General features: G+C 34.5%; 1 protein-coding gene across 1 annotated transcript; it reads right to left on the bottom strand.

Moving 5' to 3' along the window:
• Positions 1-9,712: 9,712 nt before the first annotated feature.
• Positions 9,713-13,692, bottom strand: LOC141612273 (ER membrane protein complex subunit 7 homolog). The gene is made up of 7 exons (XM_074431011.1): positions 13,454-13,692; positions 13,309-13,352; positions 11,442-11,550; positions 10,902-10,965; positions 10,460-10,576; positions 10,262-10,370; positions 9,713-10,035 (listed from the first exon to the last, which is right to left on the bottom strand). Exons 1-7 carry the CDS (start codon positions 13,546-13,548, stop codon positions 9,944-9,946), a joined length of 630 nt encoding a protein of 209 aa, XP_074287112.1. The 5' UTR covers positions 13,549-13,692; the 3' UTR covers positions 9,713-9,943.
• Between the last annotated feature and the right edge of the window lie 4,866 nt (positions 13,693-18,558).

Below are 18,558 nucleotides of genomic sequence, written 5' to 3'. Positions count from 1 at the left end.
CAGGCGAAGCCGGGCACCAATACTAGTACTATTATTAAATCCAGAAACCAAGGGACTTCAATGTAATTAAATAAAGTTATACAAATCAATTATACAATATAGTTTTAAATCACTAGCACCGTGTGATGGACCCGATTAAGGGATCTCAATGCAAATATTATATAGTTTGAGTTAAATTAAATTATATAAAAGCTTGGTAATTTTCCTAAACATTTGTAAGAGACTAAAATATGGTTAATTTCCAACAAATAAAATAATTAATTAAAATAGTCAGTTTCCTTAAAATAAAATAATTAATTAAGATGGTCAATTTCAAGGAGACTAAAAGAATGAAGAAGCTTGGTAATTTTCCTAAATATTTATAGAAAACTAAAAGTTGGTCAATTTCCTTAAAATAAAATAATTAATTAGTATAAACATGCACACTTATGGTATTAATTATTATCATCATAAAATTATATATTAAATTTAAAATCTATGCAGTTTTATTAAACCTTATCGTTTATTTGATGTATAGAGATGTTAATTATTTAACATGCAAAAATATAAAATTAGTAGGTTATAAATAATTCAAGTTAGATTCCATAATATATAATATTGCATAATTCTTCCGATTTGATTTAATGCATATATGTAATATATTTATATAAATATATAATCCTCTTAAATTGCATGCCTAAATAGTAAAAATAATTTCGTCAGTAAAGAAAAGAATTGTAGTAACATTGGATATAGTTATATGATAGTAATCACTCATTTGAATAGTAAAAGTAACAATATTATCAGCGAGATTAGTGGAAGTGGTAGAAACAACAATGAGAGTAGTGAAATAATCAATATTAATGCGTTAATAGTGAAAGTAACAATAATTACGGCGGGAGTAGCGAAATTATCAATATTAATGCGGCAGTAGTGGCAGTAACAATAATTACGGTGGGAGTTGTGAAAGTAACAATGATTACGAGCAAGTAGTGAAATGTTATTACTATTGTTTCATTAATAAGAGTAAAATATTAATAACGGGAGTAGTGAATTTGTCTCAAAATTTATTTCATCGTAATTTTAGGATATATCATAAAAAAATATATTAATGACAAATTTATGAGTTATGCAACTTTAAATAATTTTATTTAATGGAAAAAAAAATTAATGGTAAATGGAGGTAGCCCGGGCGAAGCCGGGCACCAATACTAGTTATTTAAATTAGTGAATCAAAATATTTTCGTCAAATGCATATTTAATTTGTGTTAGAAGCGAATTTATATGTGTAATATGACCTTTTATGGTCCATCAATTTGTGAAATTAAAAAGGTTAGAAAGTTTAAAATACATTAGTATTGGTGTCCGACCCCGCCCGTGCTAACTCTATTTAAAATTATTTATTTTCAATTAAATAAAACTACTTTAAACTTGCATAACTCATAAATTTATCATTAATATATTTTTCTATGAGATATCTTAAAATTACGATGAAATAAATTATCAGACAAATTCACCACTCCCACTATCAGTATTTTACTTAAATCGACTGGTTAGCTAATTGTTGATATATACTTTCTTTTGTTGTTAGTATTGTTACTTTTATTACACTTGTTATTACTAGTGTCACTTTCAATACTCCCGCCGTAATTATTGTTACGTAATTATTGTTACTTTCACTACTGCCACATTAATATTGATAATTTTACTACTCCCGTTGTTACTTCTATTACTTTCATTACTCCCGCTCGCTGCTAATATTGTTACTTTGATTATTCAAATGAGTGATTACTATCATATTACTATATCTAATGTTACTACAATTCTTTTCACTAATAATAGAGTTACTTTTACTATCTAGGCATGCAATTTTAAGGGTTTATATATTTATATAAATATATTACATGTATGCATTAAATCAAATAGAAATAACCATGGAATATCATATTTTTTTGGAAATTTAGCTTTATTTATTTACCTTTAATAGTTTCCAAAATATAACATACTTATATTATATTTGCGTATGTTAAATAATTAACATATTTATACTAATTAATACCAAAGTAGGGCATGTTTATTCTAAGAAAAATCACCATTTTCCAGTATTCTCTAAATTTATACTTTAACCAAAACTATATAATATTTACATTGAAGTCCCTTAGTCAGGTCTATCACACAATGCTATTGATTTAAAACTATATAGTACTACCTCCGTCTCGGTCATTTGTTGTCCTTTGATTTTGGCACAAAGACCAATAAAAGAGGAGATGGTCAATTACTAGATGACATGTGTGTTGGGAAATGTGTCATCAACAATAGTGCGATCACATGATTTAAATATCATTATTAAATCTCATTTCAAGAATACGGAAGGGATGATACATTACATATATATAGTCAACTGGTCCACACATATCGGTAATGATTGGCTGGCTAGAGTTTGACATTACTGTCGTGCGACGGTGGTGATCAGTTGATCCCTTGAGGTCACACCTAAAGGACGATTCCCTTAATTGAAAAGGTTAATTAGTTGTATATCGATACAGATTAATTAATTCCTTAAAATTGAACAATTCGATTTGTGAGAAAGAGAATATTGATATCTTATTGTAATGGGATTAAATAAGATTTATTTTAGTAATAAAATGCTTTGTTGCTAAAATTATTTATTGTTTGAGAAACAATAAAGATAAGAATGAATGGTTAATTATAATTACAAGAAGTTGTGAATTATAACTGTATGACCCATTTTATTTAAGTGATCAAGCATCACTAGTCAATTTGTTGAATGTAATTTAATTAATTTATAAAATGATATTTATGTGATAAATATGCATTTAATTAATTAGTAACATGTATCATACTACATGTGACATATTGTGTGACAAAAGACAAATTGACAAAAATAAAATGGTAGTCCATTTTATACATAATGGACCGAAAATAGTGGGTGTGTTAGTGGGTTTTGGTTGTTTTATTTTATTTGATAAAATAAACATCATGATGACTACTCTTGACTAGCCTTACAACCTACTCCACTTTCTTACACACCTATATTTTTGATAAGAGAAAAAGAAAAGCAATGATGCTCCTTTGGGCTAGAGTTGGGCGGCACACACACTCTTAATTGAGTAGTGTTGGTTGCTTTATTTTTCTCAAAATACTACCATTCATAAAAACATGCAAGATGTTCATGTAGAATTTCCTCTCTTCTCTCTCTTCTATCTTCATAAAAAAGGATGAGATTTTAATCTAAATTGTTCATATAAATTACTAAGATTACTAGAAGTAGTATATGAGTATTAGTAATAGATTTTAAGGTAAACTACAATACAAACATCTAGTACATGTTTATTTGTGGGATTAAGGGATTGTCTTGGGTGCTACTAATTGGAGGGCTTCTAATTTGAAGTCAAGAATGTTCATCCATTAATGGAAAGCTCAAGAACTAACAAGAAGGAGATCTTGTTAGTGCCCATTATGACCGAAATCTTTATGGTGAGAAAATGTTTTCTTATCTTATTTTATTAATGTTTGCATGCATAAAATCCACATTTAATTTTATGACAAATTAATTTTAACATATATGAGTACGTTAGTATGTATATAGATCTACATTTCCTTCAATGTGGACCAAATTGAGTATGAATAACCAAATAGTTCATCAAATGTATTCTTAAAATAAAAAGGACAACAATTGACTGAGACACCCTGAAATGGAAAAGGGCAACAAATGACCGGGACAGAGGGAGTATAATTAGTTTGTATATAGTGACGGAGCCAAGATTTGAACTTAGGAGGAGCGAAAAATTTTAGGGGGGGCGAACGACTAATTTCATAAGGTACACCTGAAAATTTTTCCAAAAATTTAACTAAAAATTTCGAAAATTTCATCCGTCAGGGGGGCGACCCCTTCTACTAGCCCCCCCAGCTCTACCACTGTTTGTATAGATTTATTTAATTACATTGAAATCTCTTGGTTTCTGGAAAATATATAAATTAATTATTCCTTTTAAGGTAGCCCTATGCTATAGAACGATTCTACGACAGAGTTATTAACTTAATAGCAGCAAGTCTCATTTGTGACGGGCATATTCGTCACAAGTTTGCGACGGGGTCAAGCCCACGTGGATAGTTAAGTCAAAACATATTGTTATTTCTTAGTCACTCTGCTTTTGTCTTATCTACCTACATAAATAGTATTTGACATGTCTAAACTAACGACAGATATATCCGTCACACATAAATGAGAATTTGTGCTAAACTAGACGGCGAATTATGAGATGCATGACCTACATGGCCACGAGCCCAGGACAAACATTGGGCCCAAAGTAGGGACTGTTCCTTTGCAAGTTGTTATGTCGGTTGGAAGTTTATAGGAAGTAAATGTCATCCACCCGTATAGACTTATAGAATAGACTATAGAAGTCTTACAAATAAGGTGCAATGATCTCAATCCATATGGCATTAGCTAGGTCGTATTATTGATGATATTCATATACTCCGTAGCTTTAACTGGTAGTGTCTTGTTCATGATCTATGTATTATTTCCTTTTGATTTATTCCAACTTGTTAGCTTTATGAGAACTTTTCTGTTATGCTACAAAAAATCAATATATTAGCTTGCTTAATTGGTTGGTATGAACTATGAGGGTTTAGTACCTTGTTCTTTAATGAGCAAGGGAGTTACATAGTAACAAGAGCAGTTCGCCATTCTAAATCTCAAAAAAACAAAAAAATTAAAATTATCATTTTCTAGCGATCCACGGTTCTCTAAGAAGAAGGCCTTAACAAAGAATTGTATGAAGAAAATTTGTTATTTAAAAATTTCATTTCTAACTTCACTCCTATTATTATTAGAGTATGACTCACATGTAATTGTCAAAAGATGTAATCCTTTATATGCGAAAAAAAGAAGAAAAAGATTTTGACTAACTTTAGTTCAATAGCAGATGTTTCTGTGTCTTAATACAATAACGCTCGAACAAGTCATAGAAAGTAAACGCTAAAGATTTAATACTCCGTAGTAAATAGTTGATATTGGGATCAAAAACATAAATAAGTTTATTGATATCATAAAATAAAATGACCTTTTAATATATAATCTTAAGGTACATATCATTATTTTGGTTGAGATGATTTTCTCACATGATATCGGAGTCAATGTGATTAATAGGTCACGTAGTCAAATCTGAAAAGCCTCCAAAAATCTCACAAATGAAATTGAGCTCATGATATAATTTCATCAGTAAGTAAATTTCATTAAAATGTGGTAGGAACAAATTAAACCTAAACGGATGCAAATCATCACTAATTGGCTTTTTAATCGAACCTTGCACACTAATTGAATGTAAATTATTTTAATTAGTTATACACTTGGATGTATTACGTGTACAGTGTACTATTCCTAGCACAAATACTTGTGAGAGGTTTCACTAATTGACTCTCACTAAGATATTCAAACACTTCTTCATTGATTGTTGCTCAAATTGACTTTATTTCGACAAACATATTTTAAAAATGAAGGTACTAATTTATTGTTAGTAGTAACCATTCTGTACAAAAATGCGTTTATTTTACAACTTGTTATTACTTTTACTTTAAATTGTAAAATAATTTTACAATAAATTCATTGCAAAACCGTCTCTTTTCTAAAACGAACCACTCCATCACCTTGAAAGGCCAAAGCATACATTATGCGCTAATGATAGACACCTTTTGCTCGCGCTTTTAGTTTTATACTTTTGTTCATTAATAATTAAAATAAGGTGCGTACATAATTATGCACTTATGCATCAAATCAAATCAAACTTAATATTATTATTAATTTGTGGCACTGAAGAATGTTATTCCGTACCTATTTTCATACTACGTAATATTAACACTAAACCATGATGATTAGTGAGTGATGACGTACAGATGACAATATACTGATGCATGCATTGCATGCAATAATGCAAATAAATGTATACTCCTTATTTTATTGGAATCTAGTTAAGATACGAATGTATATAATACTCCGTAGGCAATTAAGCATAGGAGTATAGGACTTGCAAGGTATTTAATTTATTAAAATTTAGAATCTCGAAACTTTATACTGTCAATTTACTACATTATAGAACTGAACTTTAGGATTGCATTACTTGGTGATCTTAAATCGAATAAATACGAACTAAATTTTTCTGAAGTGAACTTATACGATCTGAACATTTCTATAATTTGAACTGAATTTAAAGGGAGTGGTTAGTGTTAAGTTTAATTGTTTAAAAGAACATAACCTTACACTCTTTCAGAGAAGAAAACAATTACTCGATCGATTTCTTGTGAGGTAGCTCTATATTAATCATAGAAATGAAAATTTACTAGCATAAACAATAGTCTTATTTTAATAAATATATTCTGTATCAAATATAATTGAACTTAAAAATAATTGAACTTTAGGATTGCATTATTTTCATGTTGAATTAAAAATGTTTTTTTTTTTTTAATTTTTTTTCGACAAGGAATTAAAAATGTTAATAATGGTAGTAAATCAAACAAGAAAATGACACTTGAAATTGAAGAAGCTGAGTGCTTAATTAGGAGGTGGTGAACTAAAAAACAGCATTAGGTAATCTTACAATCTTTTCATTGGTGTTTGAAGGTGGTCTCCAGATTGCATGTACGGGTCCACTTTTTCCATTTTACGTTGACCGATAGTCCCATATCATATTTTCTTTGATGACGGTACAAGTACGTACTACCAAGATCTCGATCTACCTTAGATGCGAATGACATAATCTCGTCGGATGGCGATAGGACGCCAGCACGCGACCCGGTGACGCCGAATCTCAGCACCACCATAATTAAAGAAAAGGAAAAATAAGTAAATTATAAATTACATTTCAACTTTGCGACAAACATATGGGGCTAAAATTGTAATTTTAATTGATTGAATTAGTGGATAAAGATCTTAATCTAACAAGAAAATAAAAACATCAATTTTATCAGTTCATCTTCTTCATGAAGTACTTTAAAGAAAATGACAAATTAACTTTCCTTCATTAATTTAAAGAAAAAACGCTTAAATATACGTGTGTGTATATATAGAACAAGCCCCGAGGCTGACCGATATATAGGGGGACTTAGGGTTATATTGGTCGATTAATATTGATCTAAGATGGTGCAAATGACAATGGCTAATTGATAGTTTGATACTATATACGAAGTACTTTTTTGAAAGAAACCGATCCGAGTTCGGCTCGAATAATTTGTTAGTTTATGTGTTACGTGTGTCTTGTCTATGAACTCCACCAAAATGAAGGATCGAATATTAATCTTCAAGCCTTCCTATTAAATTTCCCAAAATCATTTTACTGGAAATTCTTCCCCAAAGAAAACGTGATGCAAAATGAATTTGTTTGATTTTTTTTTTTTTTATATATTACTGTATTAATTATAAGATCTCAAGTTCCTAAACTACCCTTTGCAATTAACTAGTTTGAAATTTAAAATTTGAGAGAGGGAAATGAATTTTTTTTGATAAATTTACTATTATAGCCTCAGTGGCGCCCAATTTAAGCGTCACCTGGTAGCGCCATCTCATTTTCCTAATCTCGTAGTAGTTCATTTCTCTTAAGACGTCTAAATCGGTTTTTATTTGATCTATCTCACTATCTATTTAACCCGTTATAAGTTCAATCAAACTCTCGCACACCAAAGATAGCGGCTGCGGGTTTTCTCGTCACCAAGAGAAATAAAGGATTATTATAAATGTGAATTTGTTTATAATTGTTGCCTACGGAGTTTTGTTTTAAAAAGACCCCGCTATTTAGTTTCTGGGTAAGTACTCGCTGCTATTTACTCGTATTCTTCAATTCAGCTTTTAAATTTTCGCACTCGAATTGCAAAACCGGGACACGAGAATTTCATATTTACCGTACCCAGGTAAAATGTCAACCCAATCGAATTAATCGAGCCAAGAGCTGTTATTCTATAGCTTTGAAGGTGGTGAACAACCTGTTATAAATTATAGAGGCGATTAAAATATTAAATGTTGAGTTGGACATGCACGCACCAGGCTTATGTTAATATACTCCCTCTAGAGGTGATCAAATGGCCCAAGCCCATTGGCCCGACCCGACCCAACCCGCTTTTTTGAAGGGCTTGGGCCTTTTATTTTGGCCCGAAAAAGCCCATGGGCCGGCCCAAAAAAGTCCAATGTACTTTTGGGCAGGGTTTGGGCCAAGCATTTGGCCCAAATTTTGGCCCAGCCCAGCCCATATTTATTAATTAAGGAATATTTTTCTTATAAAATTTGTTTAAGTAGCGTAAATTTTATATATAATTCCTTATAAACTCATGTATATATTTATTGAGATTTAAAAGCGATGTTCACGTAACATAAATCATATCTACTAGATATGATTAAGCTTTATTCTATTTTTGGAGATTAATTCATATGTATTTCATCATACTTTATACGATTTTTTATATTAAGTGCACATTTAAAGTACAAGTTGAAGGTATTATACTACTTATCTCGTTTGGTAAGTCGTAAATTTTAGGGCCCAAAAAGCCCATATAGGCCCATAAGCCCGATTTAGCCTATAAGGGCCGGGCTTGGGCTCGCTAAATAGGCCCTCTCATTTGGCCCGGTCCAGCCCAACCCGCACATGTGGCCATTTTTATCATCCCGGCCCGGCCCAAACCCGCATAGGCCCGGCCCATGATCAGCTCAGACTCCCTCCTATTCCGAATAAGTGTCCTATTTGGACAATGGCACAAAAATTAAGAAATATAGTTAAAATAATGAAAATTATTGTATAGGGGTAAGAATATATGAGTTAAATAATGAAAAGTATTGAATATGATAAGTTATGGGTGGTTTGGGTAGTAAATAAAGAAGAGTTAAGGGTAGGAAAGTAAAAATACCATGTCCAAATATGGCAGATGGGACAGTTATGTGAATAGACGGAAATGGCAAATGGGACAGTTATTTAGAATAGGAGGGAGTATTTTTTTGCACACGGATAAGCGGGTTAGCGGATTTGGGACATGTTAGTGAAACGGGCCTAGTAATTTCCTTAAAATGCCTTATCCACACCCATTTATTTTTGCGGGGCAAATGGGTTGGATTCAATGGGTGGGTCGATTCATGAACAACTAATAAATTACTAGATGAGTAACGTTTTGTCAAGCGTCAGCACAGAACATCCACAAAATCCCACTTCATATAGAAAATTCCAAGATAAAAAGCGTGTTCCCTCCATCTCAATCATTATTTACATTTGTTTTAAATATCTCATAATTATGTATTTCTAAAAGGTAACAAATGATTGAGACGGAAAGTGTAAATAAAAGCAGTATGGAAAAGCTAATCTCAAACACACAGTTCAATCAAGAATAAAACCACTACAGAAACCTTTTGAGCCCATTTTCTTGGGCCAGATTCAAATTGAGTAACAGCCAACAAGTCAGGTTTAAAAGGCCCACCTCTAGGCGTTAGGCCCAACCATCGATGAATTAGACGATACTCGAAAACCCAATCCTTTCAAATCCAAACAAACTATTTCCATTTTTTCTTTTGAATTGATTTTTAAAATTTACACTCTGTTCAGATTTGAAGGGAGGAAGTAACTCTTTCCGCCTATAGGCCCGTCCGCTGGTAACTTCCTCGTTTTTCAGGTACGTAAGAGTTGATAATATTAGACATGGTTAGTTACAAATTACTGCAAATTTACTGAAATGCAAATTAATCGAACCAATACTTCTCAATTGATCGTAGTTAAACGAAGACATTAAAGCAAGTAGCCTGAAATGTAAGTTCAAAATCAATGAACACTACTGGCATTTGAAGTAGCGAGAATTGTTTCTTTGACTGGACACCACAACTAATGCATACAAGTGTTCAGTACCTCATCTAGTCTTCAGGAGTCGTCTTTCAACTTCTGTTCGCCAGAAAATTTTCATAAGTCAGTTCCGATCAGCTCCTCTGGGCTCCACCTAAAAAGTTAGCTAAAGAAGGAACACCCTGACCCCTCATTTGCTCTTGAGCTAGTCTCATTTCCTCGGGATCTGCCATGGAAAAAATAAACGTATAAGATCATTCAGTGAGAATTGTATGAGACAGTGTCACATGTAAATACCAACCCACATCATCATATATTCCTCGATTATAGGTTTATGGGTGGCCTTCACATGTAAGACTGGCTCATATTTTATGAAGCTCGCGTACTTCTGACAAGTTTAATTCATAATGTAAAGATAATGATTCTGTCCATCCTGAGTTCAGAACACGCACCAACGTTATCCATTAGTTTGGGCATCACGAAAACAACTATGACCATGAAGCCCACCATCAGTCCCATCGGGCTTTTCAGAAGTGACATGGGTGAGAAGGGTTCCCTTTTCTGCAACAGTTAGCAAACGGTGACGACTACAAACATGGATTGTTACAAAGAGACGTACTCACTGATAGAAAATCTAGTTGGCGGCTAACCTCATAATATATTTCCTCTCTTAGAGGCTCCAAAGACAACTCCGTCAGAGCCCTTCTTGTTTCTGTGAGTGAAGCCTGGACCTTCCCGGGGTTCCTCGCACTAACATCAACTCGGACCTGGACAGATAATATGGTATGTAAACAATTAATCCCTACATCCTACATAATATGGTTCTCAATAAGCTTTGGTGGTAAACTGTGACCCAGAAATTTTCTCCCAATATAGCTCTACATACAGTTATTTCTCCACTGAAAATATTCGACAGATTTTACATACCAATTCTTATACTATATTATTGGAGAAATCAATGGTCAAAGTCTCAAAGATGAGATTGTTGACCATCTGAGGCAAAAAAAAGGACAATATAAACAAGGAGCCACGGAGGCAGTAGTAAAATGCAGCTAGCTAAAGCTGAAGTGCAGAGAGATCGAATAGCCATACCGGAGAAAAGAAATAACCAGGCGCGGCTACTTCAATCAGATGAGTGCCTGCTGGTACATTATAGCTGTAAGATAGTTAAGAAAATTTTCCGAGTAATACTCCACGAGTCTATGGTAAAAAAAGGTGCCTATCACAATTCACAACTGAATTCTTTCATCTGGCTTAATTTCATGTATCTGATACTTTCTGGGAAAAAAGAACCTAGGCAACAGCATTTGGACATGGTGTATGTATATTTGGAAAAAGAGACCGTAAGAAAGATGGCAAAGCTTACTAACTTGAAACTTAAATCAAAATTTGGATCTCAGGGCAGGAACTAACACAATTGGTAAATGTGGGTTGAGTCTTGATACTTTAGAACTAAACTACAGAAACAAGGATCCAAGATGTATAACTCGAAAGAATATTGACCACCTAAATGTTTTTATCACACAAATTAAAGGATATAAATAGGATGCAGCACAGCTGAATGTAAATGAAAAATAACTGCAAGAATCATTAACTAATACATCCAGCTATATGGCTGACATAATAGGATACAATGAAAAGTATCCATCCGGCCTCAGAAATGTGACCCTTTGACCACCATTGAGAATTACTTTGACATTTGATGTTTTAGCAGGCAGACCAAAGTCTCTAGTCCCAAAATCTGCAGTAAAAGACCCAATGTGTAAATAAATTTTGCATCTAGTTTACTAGAAACAACAGCAGTAAAGAGCGTGATCATCCCATATACTAACTCTAAAAAAAAAAAAGAAATGTCATAGCATTGAAAGCAATATACTGTGATACTGGGTAATGGAAAAAAAGAAGTAAACTTGAATAGAATGAGTCGCAAAAAGCATAAGCGCTGCCTTAACTAACATTATCACTCATCTTACAATCTAAAGAAGCAACATTTCACTTTGTTAGTTTTGACAAGTGAATCACAAGATAGTCGCCAACAAGGCATTTAAGATCAATAAAATTGCAAGTGTGAAAATCTTTCAAAAAACCTTATCTTTCCAATGATGTCGACTTTTATTCTGTCTAGCTCCGATTACAACTATTCTTCCGATAAGGAGCTAATAGACTTGAATTTCAGGTATTACATCTTCCTAGGTTTGCTTCACAAAGTCCACTTTCAATTTCATCAAAATATAATGTTGCATTACTTGCATACTTGCATGGTCATAAATTTCCTAGCTTACTGTTATCATACACTAATGCAAGCATGTTCACAAATCAACCCGAGAAGAAAGTCCTAAATCCTAATGTTCTGCCGCTCAATTTCGCTTTTCTGAGTTAGGAAAGGTTTGTAAGTTAACCTCATCCAAACAAGTACTCCTACAAAGTTATACAACATGGCATATCTAAGAGTTCCGACCCTTATAGGAGAGGGTTCCCAGGAAGAAACATTTTACTTTGTTAGTTTTGACATGTTACTCTCAGGATAGTCACAAACAAGCCATTTAAGATCAATAAGTTCGTAACTGTGAATTTTTTTCGTAAAACCTTGTCCTTCCAATGATGTGATCTTTTCATCATTCTAGCTCCCATTACAACTATTCCTCCCATAAGGCGTTAATACAATTGAATTTCTAGTGTTACATGCTTCTAGGTTCGTTTCACAAGGTCCGCTTTCAATTTCTTCAAAATACATGTTGCATTACTAGCATACTTGCATGGTCGGAAATTTCCTAGCTTCACACACTAATCCAAGCATGATCACAAATCCAACCGAGAAAAAAAGTCTTAATATTCTACCCCTCATTTTTGCTTTTAGGCTTGTAAGTTACTCCCTCCGTCCCGGTCAATTGTTGTCCTTTGGTTTTGACACAAAGACCAAGGAAAGAGGAAGAAGCCAATGACTAAATGACAAGTGGAGCAAATTGAGTGTGAATGATCAAATTGTTCATCAAGTTCATTCTTAAAATAGAAAGGACAACAATTGACTGACTGAGACACCCTAAAATGGAATACAACAACAAATGACCTGGACAAAGGGAGTATATAACATGGCATATCTAAGAATTCTAACCCTTATACGAGAGGGTTTTACAAGTGAAACCAATTTATGCATCCTATAATCGAAAAGGAACACATAACGATTTGGGTTGGTCTCACATGTGAGATCGTTTCACCTACCATTTATCGATTCCAGATAATCAATCAATAACTAAGAACACCCTTACGAGACCATTTACAACAAAACGAAAAACCCCACCATCCCCAAAGGCATCCAATTTTCCAATAGTCAGCTAAACGATCAAATCCATGATTAAAACTACGCATCAATCAATACACATTCAAATTTACAGTAAAACGAGCTAAAATTCACAATCTTTTATCATAATAAATCATTCAAATTCACAATAACATGAAACAATCATAGACTTAATTGTACAAGGGATTAAAAATTACTTACTAGGGATCTTTACTCGACCGTTGATGGTGAATCCATCATTCAACCTGCAACAATTACATAAAAATTAGATCTGATAATACTAATTTGATTAATTATAAGTCAATCATGATTAAAAATTAATACACAATTAGAGATTATTACGAACCCAGAAGAATGAGCGAATGTGGTGGGAAGAAGGTGGCAGAAAAAAAGTTGAAGAGAAAGAAGAAGCAGCAGCTCAAGTCTGGCAATGGAAGCCATGGATGAATTTGACTAAAGAGAGAAGCTAGAGTTTAACTTTGATCCACGATTATGAGTTGGATGCCTCGTGCGCTAGGCTAGTAGGCTCACAAGTTTATTATTTTCCGTAGATGTCCGCTAGCTTAGCTTATCTTAAAACTGAATATATTTCGAACGATTGTGGTAAACCTTATTTATATGACTAGACTTAGTAAATGAGTCAATTGGGTTGGCTTTGGGTTGAGTCGGGCTGATTCGGGTTGGATTAGTTCGGGTTTCTCATTGTTTTTGGGTTGGGTTGGGTCAGTTCTGGTCTATTTCGATATGTTGGTTGGGTTGTTTTCGGGTCAAGCGGGTAGGGTTATTTCAGATCGGGTCATTTTCGGGTCAATGAATAAGAGATAAAAAGTAATTTCATGTCTTTTTGGTTAAACTGGAATTATGTTTTGTCGATCATTTTCGGGTTGAGTGGTTTGGAATCGGTCATTTTCGGGTCAAAAAAATTCGGGTCATGTTCAGGTCGGGTCGGATCACAATTGGGTAGAAATGTACACTGGGTCGGACCAGTGCGAGCTGGGGCTTGCCAAGGGGCGGATTGGGTGCGGCACTGACCCGACACTAAATAAGGACCGGGCTGGGTCGGGCCAGTGCTGGCCAGTTTTGCATGGCACTAAAACGGCCCACTCAGTAGCTGGTTAGTGCCGGGCCGGGGTGGGCCCCTTTTTATTTTGCTTGGACTGGGCCGGGCTGAGGAAGTCGTGGCACTAGCCCGGCACAAGGGGATGACCGGGCCACCTTTTTTCGGCCCACATACCCGAGCTGGCCGCCACGTTGTACACCTCTACATTTGGACGATGTAGTTCGGGTTTACTTCGGATCTTGGATCAGCCTTTTTGAGTCGAGTTGCTTTTACCAGGTCTACTTATATATTACTAGATTGAGAACTTTTTCGGTTGTTTGATTAAGAACTTTTTCGGTTGTTTTGCTATGATAGGTTTCTCCGTAAATGTTCTTTAGACACGAATTTGATATGAATGACTTATTTACTAAATTACTCTTATTTTTACTCGATTCCCAAGTAAATATATATGTGCGCTTTCCATACATAGACATGACATGAAAATACGACATAAAATAAACGAATACGAAATTAACGGGTTTGAGTTGAGACTTGATGACCCATCTATGAAGTGAGTTGTCATGAACACGACGTGAAAAATATTTGGGTCGAATTTGAGTTGAAGAGTTTGTGACTCATTTATATGTGACATGAAACCGAATCGATCCTATTTGTTTGCCAGGTCAAATTTCATTGGCATGTTAGCACATTTTGAGATCTACTCGTACGAGGGGTGCTATGCACATTCTTCTTTCAAGTAGTTCCAATCTTCTCTCTTTACCTTCTCACAAGAGATTAAACTAATGTATATCGTTTGGGGTTAGAATGGAAGTGGATATAGCACGATATTTCATATTTTAAGTGATTAAACGTTGCATTCGTGAAGCAAACAAGGTCGTTGACTTTATGACTTCTATTGGACATTCACTCTTTCGAGGTGGTTTAAAAGCCGGTGACTTCAACTTATCTCACTCATTTGAAAGGATAAGATAAGTTAGTCATACCCTAAACGATCAATCTAGTTATCTTTCCTTATAAAAAAACACAAAATCTCATTTGTGACCAACAATATCCGTCACTTCAAAGTGACGGATACCATTTTACCTCACAAAGTACTCACTTTTTCTCTCTCTGCAACACTGTTCATGTGGTCCCCTTTCTCCACTAACCCATTTTGTTACCATTTTATCTCACAAAATATCCGCCACAAATGGTAACCCGTCACAAGGGAGACCAATTGATAAAAAAATGTTATCATTTTCCTTTTTTTATCAATGAAGAAATATGGGAAATTCTTATTTAAAGGTTACAAGGCGCACTAAGGTGAAGAGGACTCGTAACTCATAGTGATGAAGCGTACAACCACAGGCAATGAGTTAAAGAGTTTGTCACCCATATATACGTGACTCGAATCCGAATTGACCTATCTGTTTGTCAGGTCAAATTTTATTGACAATTTGATATGTTAGCACATTTTGAAATTTACTGGTATGAGGGGTGCTATGCACTTCTTCTTCCAACCTTCTCTCTTTACCTTCTCACAACAGATTAAACTAGTGTATATTGAGTGAGGTTAGAAAGGAAATGGATATAGCACGATATATATTGTATTTTAAGTGATTGTGAGAGAAGAGGTAAAAGAGAGCTAAAGAATTGCTTGGATAAGAGAGTTGACATGTTACCACTTGAAAAAGGACAAAGGAAAATGAGTTCTATATAATCCTTTTTTTGTCAATCTCAACCATAACGTTAGAAAGGCTGAATGTAATGACCCATATCACGATTAGCATGATAAGCAACGAACCTAATGGAGGTCGAAGCGGGGTCGGCACAGTGAGTCCCAAAAGGAAGCTACTGCCTAGCAGCTCTGTAATTAATGCTAATTTAGCGAGTTGGAGTAATAAAGAAGCAATTGGATTGCCTGAATATGTTGAGTTTATGGATTCAAGTACCTAAGAGGGGGAGGGGGTGAATTAGGTACTCTTTTAAAAATTTTAACTTCAACTTTATTGGATTAAAGTAAGTTAAGTGAACAAAAGAGATTTAGAGGATACTTAGAATAATATTGAAAGATTGAACAAGTATCACGATGAATGTTTGCTGAAGTATGAAAGCAACAATCGTTCTGACTGTATCTATTTGTCTCAGTTTGTGAAGTATGACTGCAGACCAAATGCGACAGTATGATGAACTGTTGCTTCTAAGTTTAAGCGAAACAAAACAAACAAACAAAGAAAGAAAGCAGCGGAATTAAAGAGATAAACAAAGAACACGAGTTTTTGAATTGGTTCGGCAAATACTAAAGTGCCTACGTCCAATCTACCTTTTTATTACTTTCCTTTAGTGATCTACTCCGACAACTAAAAGACCCTTGTAATAAAAGACGCCAACCTACTCCGGTTGCAAAGCTAGTACAAGAACTACTCCGTTCTATGACAAGCTAACTCGCAATCTACTCCGATTGCCAACTCACAACCTACTCCGGTTGTCAAGAGTTAAAGACTACTCCGTCCTAAACTCTACTAACACACTTAAAATGTAAAGGATCAAGTTTCCACTAACACATTCTTAACAAAGAATAGAGGTGGACAACTTTTACAAGATCAACACTTTTAAGCAAGAGAGTTTAGTATAGAAAAGCAAAAAGAGCCACGATCGTAGAAACCGAAAGACACTTGAAGACTTTTAAAAAGATTTTGCAAAAGACACGATTTTTACTCTTTAAAAACACTTTGCAAAACATGAAAGAATTAATTCAGAAAGTCTTAGGGATTTAATGAGGAGGATGCACGGTTTATATAGAGGAGGTGAGTGAAGGGGTTGCTAGGGTTTTGAAGGGTCAAAGACCTCACATGTGAAGACCATTTGCAACCACCTAATAACTTGCACCAAAAAGGAGTCTTTTGCAAAGGAAGGAATAGAGAAAGAAGGTTTGAAAGACAACCTTAAATGCTCATGCAATTTTCAGAAAACAAAGGATGTGAGACAAGTCACATGATGACAAGTTAACACAAATATGGCAAAAAGCAACTTTTGTTTTCTTAAAAACCAAAGGATTGAATTTGCATAAAGAGGAAACATTTTGAATAATTCAAACCACTCTTCATTGGATACTACCTCCTTAATAAAAATCTGATTTTTATCTTTGTAAAATGATAATCACGTGAAAGCCTTTGAAAGATAAAAGGGACTTCAAGTTTCTCGAGTTGTGGCATAATCCAAACAGCTGTTTACGTGTAAAAGCAACAGTCGTCTGGACTGTTTCTATTACTCTAATATACTTAACTTTCTCACTTGTACATTAGATGACACACGACTAATTACAAAGGGATTAATAACAACTTCAATACTTCTTAATCCAAGCTTGATTGCATCATTAATCCTGAAAAGGTAAACTAAGATAACACAAATCAAATGGGCATGTTATCATCAACATAAGGAACCCAACAAATTCCCCCTTTGATGATGACAAGCCCCAAACGAATGTATAAGCAATGTAAACACCTTGATTCAAGAATTTTAAGCAAGCAAGATCAAATGATAGAGAAGGGACAATATTACCTTACTAAGGGCAAAAGCAAGAATCAAACTATCAAGACAATTTTACATTGCCCCAAAACAAGAATCAAGCTTGAGAAGGTTAGACAAGACATTGGTTTAATCAATAGCAAGGAGATTAAGAGCATGAGTTTACCTTTTCCCCCTCTTGACATCATCAAATGGATAGAGATGTCAAAAGCATTAGAGTGCAAATAGGCATAAGAAAACACAAAAAGACACATATAAGTGTGACAAGGTAACAAGGTCAACATCAACAAGGATTAAGCATAAGTTAATCAAAGTTCAACAAAGCTAAATAGAGTTTAAAGTACACCACCAATTGTTCAAAATAACAAGCAATAAAACATAGTCTTAGAAAGGCACAACCAAGGGTGGAACAAAATGAAGGGATACGGGTAAAAGGTTAAAAGGGCCGAGAGGAAGGAGGAAGGCTAAGGGGAGGAGGCTTGTTCACCATCCGAGCCACTACCCAACGGGTCATCATCCACATGATCATCACCGACTTCTTTTGTTGACACAAGGGTGGAAATGATGTCCACCTCTCCACGGATGAGATCCATTGTGGAGGCAAGGGCCGAGATGGCCAAGTCCTTCTTACGAGCATCTTCCTTAAGCCACGCACCTAACTCTGCCACGGCATTGAGTACTTCCCGCATACCACCCGCATTCACTTGACTTGATGACCCAACTTCCGGGTCCTTTTTAATTTTCACAGAAATCAGCTCATCATTCTCAATTTTGATCAACATCTTTCCCATTTGCCCATCACTCATCACATCACACATATCCAACGAACCCAAGCTAGTGTTTACCAACACCCCTTGTGCCTTGAGCACAACCGATAACCACAT

The sequence above is a fragment of the Silene latifolia genome, chromosome 11, assembly GCF_048544455.1.
Source record: "Silene latifolia isolate original U9 population chromosome 11, ASM4854445v1, whole genome shotgun sequence".
Classification (NCBI taxonomy): domain Eukaryota; kingdom Viridiplantae; phylum Streptophyta; class Magnoliopsida; order Caryophyllales; family Caryophyllaceae; genus Silene; species Silene latifolia.
Note: the sequence above shows the minus strand (reverse complement) of the source record. Positions and strands in the feature narration are given on the sequence as shown.

Excerpts from the sequence above, each read along its gene's own strand:
- LOC141612273 (XM_074431011.1), bottom strand. The coding sequence starts at position 13,548 with ATGGCTTCCATTGCCAGACTTGAGCTGCTGCTTCTTCTTTCTCTTCAA. Across the intron at positions 11,551-13,308 it reads CGGTCGAGTAAAGATCCCTA|ATTTTGGGACTAGAGACTTT; the intron begins GTAAGTAATTTT and ends CTTTTACTGCAG. Across the intron at positions 10,371-10,459 it reads GAGAGGAAATATATTATGAG|AAAAGGGAACCCTTCTCACC; the intron begins GTTAGCCGCCAA and ends TAACTGTTGCAG.